This window comes from Gambusia affinis, linkage group LG19 (assembly GCF_019740435.1).
Source record: "Gambusia affinis linkage group LG19, SWU_Gaff_1.0, whole genome shotgun sequence".
Lineage (NCBI taxonomy): Eukaryota > Metazoa > Chordata > Actinopteri > Cyprinodontiformes > Poeciliidae > Gambusia > Gambusia affinis.
The window spans coordinates 23,748,110-23,759,104 of NC_057886.1; the positions used below are offsets into that span (position 1 = coordinate 23,748,110).

General features: G+C 44.9%; 1 protein-coding gene across 2 annotated transcripts; it reads right to left on the reverse strand.

Moving 5' to 3' along the window:
- Positions 1 to 271: 271 nt before the first annotated feature.
- elac2 (elaC ribonuclease Z 2) lies at positions 272 to 8,048 on the reverse strand. Of its 2 annotated transcripts, none has more exons than XM_044100302.1 (24): positions 7,551 to 8,048; positions 6,737 to 6,787; positions 6,599 to 6,669; positions 6,031 to 6,095; positions 5,889 to 5,946; positions 5,739 to 5,807; positions 5,547 to 5,648; positions 5,083 to 5,138; positions 4,956 to 5,014; positions 4,803 to 4,875; positions 4,618 to 4,730; positions 4,448 to 4,546; positions 4,228 to 4,366; positions 3,597 to 3,682; positions 3,406 to 3,515; positions 3,234 to 3,330; positions 3,016 to 3,154; positions 2,903 to 2,941; positions 2,300 to 2,409; positions 1,618 to 1,717; positions 1,420 to 1,540; positions 981 to 1,059; positions 768 to 912; positions 272 to 693 (listed from the first exon to the last, which is right to left on the reverse strand). In XM_044100302.1, the coding sequence occupies exons 1-24, from the start codon at positions 7,862 to 7,864 to the stop codon at positions 484 to 486; spliced, it is 2,505 nt and encodes an 834-aa protein (XP_043956237.1). In that variant the 5' UTR covers positions 7,865 to 8,048; the 3' UTR covers positions 272 to 483. The 2 variants fall into 2 exon arrangements, with proteins under 2 accessions (XP_043956237.1, XP_043956236.1); XM_044100301.1 differs by having other exon boundaries at positions 278 to 693; positions 5,083 to 5,133; positions 5,545 to 5,648.
- Positions 8,049 to 10,995: the final 2,947 nt, after the last annotated feature.

Sequence of the window (10,995 nt, forward strand, 5' to 3'; positions counted from 1 at the left end):
CTGATAGACAGTTTTATTATTTAAGTTTGTTAAAGTTACAGACTGAAGCTTTTAACCCTCAAGGACTTTAGCATTTTTAAGTTGTAAATGTCTGAAAAATTATTTATTTTTTCTGATTATTTTGGAGTTTTTCTTTTTTTAATTTACTGACTTTACAAAGTCACAAGATTCAACCTTTAATGTACATTTCTGTATTTGAACATTGAATATCATCCAGTTAAAACTTCTTAATTATATTAATCTAGAAAATTCAAACATTTTCATAATTTTACTCCATATTCCTGTTTTTTTATTATTATTTATCCACATTACAAATATTCCTGTCGAAGCTCAAATTCATAAAAACATTTATTTTTGGTGTGAAGATTTTTATTCTGCTCAACAAAAATCAAACTATTTTCACAGCATCAGCAGGAAAATTATTTCTGCGGAAAATTAAAATGTTTCATAAATAAAATGATTGTTTCTGTTCCTGCAGAGGAATCAGCTGGACTTCAGCCTCTTTGAATCGTCGCTGTGCAGCGGCGCCCCCTGCTGGCCTCTCTTTGCTCCTGCCTGGTTGCAGCCTCCTCCTCCGGGGCTCCTCCGCTCCCGCCGCTCCCGCCGCTCCTCCAGCTCCTCCAGTTCCTCAGCAAACAGCGTCTTCAGAGCAGCAGTGAGTTTAGGGAGAGTTTTAAAGTCTCTGAAGCAGATCTGGAAGACAGAAATCATCTTTAAAACCAGAGTTCATGTCAGATTTTACTTCTGCATGTCGTGGAGATTCTTACTTTCATGTGGTCGAAGGAAATTCCCACTCTGTCACTGAAGTCTTCACTGAAGAGCGGGATCTTGGCGTAGCGTTGGCTGAAGTGGTTCAACATGATGAAGTCGGCGTTCATCTCCATGCCGACGCCGATGGCCTGCGAGGTCGTGCTGCCAGACAACAAGGATTTATAAAAACTGTCCCAGAGAATCAGGAAGTGATCAGCTCTCCGTCTCACCTGTGTCGTTTCTCCACGGCTTCCTCCAGCAGCTCGTCCTCCAGCGTGGCTTCATGGATCAGCAACGTCGCTTCCTTTCCTGCAAAGATCAACGTTTAACCCTTCGCTCCCCAGAGGAACCCGGCAGACTGGGAACAAACAGCCAGTAAAGGAAGAGCTACTGGGCCCCAGTGGAAGGAGCTGGGAGATTCAGAGCTTCTGTTAAACACTGAAAACATCAAACCGTGAATTTCTCTCTTCACATCCCAGATTTTTTAAAACCACAATGAATGGATTATAAGATCTTTTTCCACAGAAATGTAAGAAGTTAGCAGTAGCCTGAACCGCCGTCAGTCACAGACAGCAGAGCCTCGATTAACATATTAAAGAACTTTTTTAGTGAACTGAAGGCTTCGGGTCCGGTTCTCCGGTTCGCGGCCGGTCTGCGCTGGGCGCTCACCGATCTGGACGAACGCGTCGCAGGGCATGGTGTCTCCAGAGAAGGCCAGCTTCCAGCCAGACTGGTGCACAAAGCTGCAGGCGAAGGCGTTCCTGCAGTGGCGCACCAGGCAGGTCCGAAACTGAGACACAGAGCGTCGATTAGCAGAACCGATCAGAAACAGAGAGAGAAACGGAGCGGGCCGGCGGCGCCGCAGACCTGCTGCAGGCTGGTCTTCCTCAGCATGGACTGGAGCGACGGATCGGGCTTCAGCTTGGAAACATCAGCGTCATCACACAGACTCCTGCTGGGGATGTGACTGGAAACCACAGAAGAAGAAACAGCAGCTCAGCTTCAGCGACCATCTTCATTTAGAGAAATAACGAGTTTAATAAACGGAAGGATTATCATCCTAATCTGGAGAAAAGTTTAATCCTATTCCAGACTGTAAGGAAGAAAAAGTTATTAGGTGTTAATGATCAAACAATAGAGACATGAATGACATCATAACTGGGAATCACTGAACTGAACTAGTTCAGATTCAGTGAACTGGTTCAGATTCAGTGAACTGGTTCAGTGAACCGGTTCAGATTCAGTGAACTGGTTCAGTGAACCGGTTCAGATTCAGTGAACTGGTTCAGTGAACCGGTTCAGATTCAGTGAACTGGTTCAGTGAACCGGTTCAGATTCAGTGAACTGGTTCAGTGAACCGGTTCAGATTCAGTGAACTGGTTCAGTGAACCGGTTCAGATTCAGTGAACTGGTTCAGTGAACCGGTTCGGTTCCTGCTGAGCCCGGCTGGCTGCTTGTGGACTCTCAGACTCTCCAGCCGGCGCTGGTTCTGTTCCAGGGTTTCTGATGAAACTGAAGCGGCGCTTTGAGCTGCAGCAGGTTGACCAACCTGAAGTGATGCAGGATTTCCTCACAGAAGTCGTGGTACTGACCGAGCCAGGCCAGGATCTGGACCGGAGCCACCAGGTAGACGGGGCTGAAGGGGATTCCCAGGCTGGCCTGGAGGCGCACACACACACACACACACACACACACACACACACACACACACACACACGTCAGCTGATACACTGAACGACACACATTAAACATCCCGGCTGAAATCCATCGATGAACCGATTCCGATATCTGATATTCAGAATCGGTTGATTCTGAACTGACAGAAAACTTTTGTTTTTAGACATAAATTTACTGAATTACAAATGAATTTAATAAATCTGAACCAGTACAGATTCACTGTTCAGTCGAAGCAGTTAGGAGAAAAAACAGCCAATAAATAATAAAGTGAAACGTTCAGTGTGTAAAAATAAACTGCAAATGGTTCAGAAAGTCCAACAGGAATTTTAAATACAATACAAATAAATAAATAGTTAGATCCAATAGATCAGTCATGGCTGACCTCTGATCTAGAATTAGTTTATTTTCAATGATCAGAACTGATACAGATATTGATACGGGATCGGAGCATCTCTAGGTTACCATGCCAACGTACCAGCGCGCGTTGCCTTTGCTGCAGCAGCTTTATGAGGCCCTGGAGGAACAGGAAGTCAGGGTTAGCACACGGCTCTGCCAACGCTCACCTCCAGGTGGCGCCGCGGTTCTCACCGTGTGATGGTCGGCGTGGAGGTGGGAGATGAAGACGGTGGAGATCCTGGACAGCGCCGCGTCCACGGCGTCGCCGTAGTGTCTGCAGAGCTGACTGAAGGTTCCCTCTCCACAGTCCAGCAGCAACGACTGAGTGGAGCTGCACACACACACACACACACACAGCTGAACACACACCCTTCAGCCTGAACACACACACACACACCAGGCCCTCCTACCTGATGTTGACCAGCGTTCCGCTCACGTTCCTGGTCTTCATGGGAATCGCCGACCCGGTTCCCAGAAACACAACCTGAGGGAATCCGTCAGCTGGACCTGCAGCAGGAAGCAGACTTCACTTCAGAACCAAACTCTGGATTCATTCATCCAACCTGATCCGTCTGGACCCACCAGAACCCTCTGGACAGGCCGTCCGGCATTTCTCCACTTCCTCCAGGAAGTTTGGAATCTCAGAAGCTTCCTTCACAAATTCCTCCGTGCTGCAGGAGGGAACGGCGTCTCTACAAACGACACAGAATGAAAAGGAATAAAATAAAAATCCATCAACGCTGCGGAGAAAAGATGAGCAAACGGGAGGAAACCTCTGCCACTCCATGACGGGTCGCAGCTGGAACTTCAGCAGACACTCGGCTCGGACGTTGGGGACGCGAAGCGCCGCCTGCGGTTCCTGAACAGGAACATGAAGACGATCACTGACTGTGATCCTGTTGAGTGTTCAGTTTGTTCTGCTCTCATTTCTAATCATTTTGCAAAAAAATCCAGTGACAGAAAAAACCTCCAGAGAGAAATAAAATATGAATAAATCAGATTAATTTGTTTCTAAAACATTCAGTTCCTCTATCAGATTTATGATCTTTGATCTTCAGATTTCATTTCTCATTGATGTAGACGGAGCAGGAATTAAACTGAAGAAAAAATTATTATCAGAGGCTTCAATTAATATTTAAAAATTAGACAGAGAGAAAATATATGGTTATGAGCAAAATCTGATCATTTAAAGTAAAATGGAAAATAAACTAAACATGTTTACAGAATAGCAAACAAATTATACAAATATGATCTGGATGTTTTATATAAACGGACAACAGGAAGAAAACTGAAGCAGCATGATGCTAATGCTAACAGGATGTTAGTAAACAGGAAGCAGGAAGTTGTAAACAGGAAGTTGTAAACAGGAAGTTGTAAACAGGAAGTTGTAAACAGGAAGTGCACCGTTGCTCTGGCGGCTCTCAGCGGAGGGAAGATGTGAGGGTGGATCATGTTGAGCTGCGTCTGGATCTTGTGGCTCCGGACGTTGTGGACCGTGCTGACGTGTTCGTTCAGGATCAGATGTTCTGTTGACGACGGGAACCTGAAAAACCCGGAGCGGACTCACACCCTCTGGACTCCACCTGAAACAACGCGGTCCGGTTCTAAACCGTGCGGGTCCCACCTCTCCATCCACTCTTTGTACTGATCCGTCTCCAGGACGGACTCGGGAGTCATGTGGACCACCAGCACGGCCGGATCCTCCGTCCCGCCGTCCTGGAACCTGGAAGGAGAGACCGGTCAGCGCCGGCCGGCTGCAGCCGCTCAGAGCGGATCCGGCCGGACGACGGTTACCGTCTGAGCTGCTGGCTGGAGACCAGCGCTGGGAGGAACTCCTCAGACGGACACTCCAGCACCAGGAAGACGGGCCCCGGGTCGGCCGGGGTGCAGACCTGCTCCGGCCGGATCTGTGAGGCCAAGCAAAGGGTCAGGCGGCGCTTTGGAGATGTAATCTGATTACTGCCAGAAACAGACTGCACCTCTTTTCCGTCATGGTTGATGGTCTCTCCGTTTTTCAGAGCTCTGATGAGCGGACCAATCGCCGCTGTTCCTCTGCAGAAACATTTTAGGGACAAATCAGGGAAATGGATCCTGATTTGGGTCAGACACTAAAACACGAGGCACCGACTCACAGCGGCAGACCCAGATCTTTGGCTTTAGCCACCAAGAAGTTCCCCTTCTTAGGATGAAGCTGCAGGAGAGAAAAGGACGTCAGAAACAAACATACAAACATAAAAACCTTCGTTTCCCGGTGCTGACCTTGCACACGAAGGCGATGGCCAGGGAGGAATCTCTGGCTGCTGCACTTCCTCCACCTGAGACGTTTCAGACACAAAAACTATTCAGACCAGAACCTGAACAACAACACTTCATTCACACCAGTTCTGTTCAGTCCACTCTAACCTAACCGACCTCTGACCTCTGACCTCTGGTCCTCCAAACCTCAGTCTGGGCTCGGTTTGTGAACGCCAAGCGGAGCGGAGACCGCTCCAAAAGCAGGAAGTGGACTACAGCACAAGGCATTCTGGGTAAATACAACCAAATCTAATGTGCTAGCCTAGCGCTAGCAGCAGAAACGGCTCCTGGCTTTTAGCCAAAGACTAAATGGAAACTAAAGAAACTGACAGGCACGGTGGTGGAGGTGTGATCCTAAGGGTCAGGCTTCTTGGTTAAACTTTTAAAGATCCAGTTCTGATGCAGCTGGGCTGAAGCAGCCGTCTCACCTGATTTTTCTTCTCTGGTTTTGCGCTCCGGTCCGTCTCTCTTTGGCGATCTGCGGCTGCCGGCCGGCGGTGAGTTTCTTCCTCTGTCTATTCCTGATCTGGCTACAAAAACAGTAAAAGTTGGATGAAAATGTGAATGCTTTTAAAAGACAAACTCTGAGGGAATAATAATAAAAAATCCTTTGAATTTACCAAATATGGGCACCTGGTACACAGTCATGGTTTCATCTTTGTGCATCTCCTCAGTGTACGGTCGAACAGCTGAGAGGACATGACATCATGAACACCCTGACCCATAAACACAACCTGACATGAGGTGACACTCAGAGACATCAGGCCTACACAGCTTGATCTCCTCCAGAGGCCCAGAGAAGGACTTTATGGCGTGCAGGTAGTTCCTCTGAAACATGAACAGATGGGAGAACGTCAGTCTCTCCATGGAGCCTCAGAGCAGCCGACTGTCAAACGTTCTGCGGTTTCTCACAAGCTGTGGCGGTCCAGAGAGCACACACTCAGGGACGCCCGTGTCCTTCAGGGTTAATATCATCCCTGCAATGCAGGAGATTCAGAAAATGCAAACATTTTATTAATAACTATAATAAATACTATAAAATAAATTACTATAAAAACAGATTTACATTTAAAATGACTCCATTACTAGAATCAACACCCAAAGAACAAAGTCTGCTGATTAATGAATTATTTCAGCATTTATTGCAACAGACAATAATATTATTGTTTTGATATATATTGAAATAATAATGAAAGTTTACCCGCTCAAAGACTGATAACCTTTAGTTTTGTAACAAACACTTTAAGTATCCAAAATAGATCAATAAATAAAGCAACAATAAAAAAAAACACAAAATAAAAACCAGAAATAAAATGAATTATGAAGTTCTGGACACAGAATTACTCAAATATCAGTGTGGAAATTCACAATCACTTCTCTGTGGAAGCTGTTGAGTCCCAGCTCTGATTCATAACATTTTGTGAAGAAACGCCAGACTCTAACGTGAGAGCGTGATTCTAGACGAGCCATGACCTCTGACCTGACAGGCCTCCCACATTCTCCCAGCTCAGTCGGGTCAGGAAGATGTTGTCCAGCCGCGCCGCCTTCAGCCTGCGGGTGAAACAGATCCGTGTTAGCGCCGTTAGCTCAGCCAGGATGAGACGCAGGTGCAGCTTACTTGTGTTCCTGCATGAGTCTCTGGGTTCCTTCTCCACAGTTGAACAGGTACCTGCAGCACAGAGACGGAGCGTTTTTATCCCTACAGACTGGAGCCTTCTTGAATAATAATAAAGATGATCCAATATAGTTTGTGTGAGGATCAGATCAGTTCATTTAACTGAAGCTACTGATGTGGATCTTTGGAAATCTGACAGAACAATCACATACATTTAATTTGTTTTAACATATCTTTTACAGACATTCCAACTTAAATGACCTGTAATTAGTTCTCAGTTAGTTTGATCCAGTATAGTTTAGAGAAATCTCCTATTAAACGGCTGCACAGTCGCTAAAGGTGTTGCTTTGCTGCAAGAAGGTTGTGGGTTTGAATCCCGGCCCGGGAATCTTTCTGCATGCTTTTCTCAGAGTATGTCTGAGTGCACTCACAGTCCAAAAACATTGACCGTTAGATCACCATCAAGTTACAGCGGATTTCTTTTTTGAAGTCTTTAAATGCTAAATTAGCATAAAGCACGTTTGGGTGAATTCAGTAAACCAACCATGTTGTTATTATGCTCTATTTTCACTGATTTATTAATTGCAATGTTGGATCATTTAGAGAACGATCACTTTGTGGCTCAAAATGTGGAAAATTGTTCTGAAATCCAAAAGATTCTGCAAATTAAGTAACGTTCACTGGCTGTATGTAAATTAAACTCTACTAGAAGGAACCGGGTAATTGATGAGGTAAACGTGAGAGTGTTCTTCTTTAATTTACGTGCTTAAACTGAAACCAGCACTTTTATCTAATATGAAGTACGTGAAGCGCCTACCTGTTGTACTCTGAGAAGACGTAAAGCGATGCGGCGCTGTCCCTGCTTCCCGCACCGACCACCTGAACGTACACGGTGGACGGTCCGTGAACGTCTCCCCGCTTGTCTCGGCTCTCCTTGGTCTTCAGCCGGCGGAGTGGCTCCTTCTGCGGCCTCTTCGCTGAGAACTGTTTCCCAGAGGTCGCCATTGACCGGGAAAAGTGAAAAACAGTCCGGTAAAGAGAATAATCGCGGCGTGGAGCCGTCGTAGCAGCAGTTACAGCTCTGCCGTTCACAACCAGAAACCTACAGAGCCTCACATGGAAGCTATTCATGCTAAGCTAATCATTAGAATATCCGAGACAGGTGGTGTTTACGATCCCAACTACCTCCGTTAACAGTCCTGGCACAGTTCCGAACAGCTTTGCATCAGTTTATAACCTATCAGAGGCTTTCAGATTCCTTCACGGGACGTTAAATGTTCGACACATGCGACCTCTCTTCCGGCAAGTGATAAACGTCATCAACAAGTTCCCGGTTCTTAACGCTGATTGGTTACCGGAAGTTATTGGTAGCTCTTTGGGCCAATCAAAACGAGTTTACCGCAAAGGAGGCGGGAATAGAGCTTCTCGTTTCAGAAGGGTTGTAAACAAGATGCTACAAAATAAAATGCTGAATAATAGAGAATATCTTTAGCTCTTACTGAATTTTAATTTTAAAGCTTGTGTCCAGTGGTGTATTGTTTTTCCTAACAATCATACAATAACTATTAAAACAACTGAGTGTTGAAGCATAAATTTACATTTACAGTTTTTTGTATAAGTGACAAACTAAAGCGAGTTTAATTCTTTACTGAAAAGTCAGTCTTATTTTTGAAAAACTTTAGATTTTTCCATGTTAACTTTCCAATAATTAAAATATGTAAAACCTTAGTGTAAAATGGAATACTTATTGTTTATTTATGCCTTTACCTAATCAAAGGACATCAATATGATAGTATCGCCTGTCTTTATCTCAAAAAATGAACAGATGGCTGGATCCTATGAGCCAGGCGTTTAGGTCTGAAAATACAGATTTTTTTTCCATAATGTGTGTTTTTTTTTTTCCTTTTGCCTGCATATTCATGCATTCATCATCTACACCCACCTGTCCATGCAGAGCTGCAGGGGTCCAGCAGTCAGAGGGCAGAGGCCGTCTGTCTGTCCGTCCATCTGTTTCCACCCTGGAAGATGCTTCAGTCAGATTTATTTTTTCCAGATTTTTCAGGACTTTATTGAAATTCTTCCTCTGGAAATCTGAGCTACTGAAACCATCGACATGAAAGGGTGTTTTCTTCAGTGACCTCTCAGAGCATTCTGCAGCTTGACGCTTCATCATTTTAATAATATATTTATAAAAAATGTGAGTCTGATTTTAACATTTCATATATTTGTCCCTCTCCGTGCTTCCCAAGCATAATAAAAACAGTATTATGTGAGTTGATCAGCGCGAGGAATCGTGTCATGACAGAAAACAGAAGATCAGCAGGCGTACTGTAACCTGGATTGTTTCCATGCAGTGGGATTAAAGCTGCCAGGCAGCAGCTGCTCCATCAGAAGCAGATGAAAAGAGGAACTAAACAGTCACAGATCGGCTGCTGTTAACACACTGCAATTGGATTTTCTCTGCTGTTTTTTCAGCTGGTTGAAGAGCTTAAACTCATGAATATAACAGTCCTGCTTTATTTCACATCTTCATCATGTAGTTACCTTCAGAGCTGCATTTCTGCTTAGCAACAGCAGAAATGTGGTCTGTTCTCTCTAGTTTCAATTTATTGAGGATTTTCAATAATCCAAACAAAACATACATTCATCTAAATCAGGGATGTTCAAAGAAACGTTTTGGCCTTCACAATAAAACGTTTGGACACTATTGATGTAAAACTTTGGTGCTGAATGTCTTTTAATGTCGCTAGTTAAAGGCAACGTCGTTGGACTGACCGACACTCAGAGGAGAGGATTCTACAGCATCAGGTCAAAGAACCTGGTGACCTTTGACCTGACGCTCCAGGTCCAGGTCAAAGGGCATCAGGTCATCCTGCAGAAGTTTCAACTTTAACATGTGGAAGAAGATCCATCACAGAACTGGAAGAAACTCGGCTTTGTTGTTCAGGAACCACTGAGGTTTAAAATTCAGTTCAGTTTGTTTATGTGCCTCCGATTCTGTGGATCCCAGATCACTGTGCAGCTGCAGCAAACCGCCTGCAGCAAACCGCCTGCAGCAAACAGCCTGCAGCAAACAGTCTGCAGCAAACAGTCTGCAGCAAACTGCCTGCAGCAAACAGTCTGCAGCAAACTGCCTGCAGCAAACAGTCTGCAGCAAACAGTCTGCAGCAAACTGCCTGCAGCAAACAGTCTGCAGCAAACAGTCTGCAGCAAACTGCCTGCAGCAAACAGTCTGCAGCAAACTGCCTGCAGCAAACCGCCTGCAGCAAACCGCCTGCAGCAAACCGCCTGCAGCAAACAGTCTGCAGCAAACCGCCTGCAGCAAACAGTCTGCAGCAAACCGCCTGCAGCAAACAGTCTGCAGCAAACTGCCTGCAGCAAACTGTCTGCTGATGGTGTCGTTTCTTTTTGGGTCTAAAGAACCACCAGCTGTTGTGACCTCGTTGAATCGGATATTAAGCTGGTTCTGACTGAATTAATTTTTTCCTGATGCCGTTATGTTTGATGGATCCACATCTTCAGAGAACAATTGATTCACATTTTCATTACATGAATGAATATCTGATATTTTTCTGCTTGGCTGAACTCTGGTGTCCAAAAAGTTGTGAAATGTTTCTTTTGAACTGAGCTGCAAACAAAATACTAAACGTTAAACTTCAGGTGTGATGTGGCGAATCGAAGATAAAGAACCTGACTAAATGTAACAGTCACTTCATTAATTATTCATTAGTAGTTTTCTTCCTGCAGTTAAGTCTGGAAAACCAGGCTGTTTCTATAATCCAACATTTATCCAAACCTAAACTGGTGGAACAAACTAAATACTTTTCCAAACGTTTCCACTCTGCGTAGAAACCCTGTGAAGCTCAGGGAATGTTTGGGGTTGTAAACATCCTTCACTCACGTTACACTTTTCTTTTATTCACATCTTCATATGTGAATTACAACAGCAGCAGGAACCAAGCAGAAGAGTCTGAGGTGTGTTCCTGCAGCTTTGTCTCTGTCCAGTCGTTTAACCTGAACAGTTGATCCAGTCAGTTACTGATTCCTGCTTCCTGGAAGTGATCCAGCCATCACTTCCAGGATCCTGGCTCCTCTCGGTGCGTCTCTCACTAATTCCAGTTTTAATGCATCTTGGATGAAAGAAGGCAGATTCAGCTCAGGTTAAGCAGAAGCATGTTGCCTTGGTTACAGAAGCTAATCATGGTTTTAACTCTGCAGATGCAGATCAGATGTGAAGCAGGAAGAGTAAATAATCTCCTCCC

Coding starts and splice junctions, on each gene's coding strand:
- elac2 (XM_044100302.1), bottom strand. CDS start 7,864: ATGAATAGCTTCCATGTGAGGCTCTGTAGGTTTCTGGTTGTGAACGGC. Junction 5,015..5,082: donor CCATCGCCTTCGTGTGCAAG/GTCAGCACCGGG, acceptor TCTCTCCTGCAG/CTTCATCCTAAGAAGGGGAA. Junction 2,942..3,015: donor TCCACGCCGACCATCACACG/GTGAGAACCGCG, acceptor CTGTTCCTCCAG/GGCCTCATAAAGCTGCTGCA.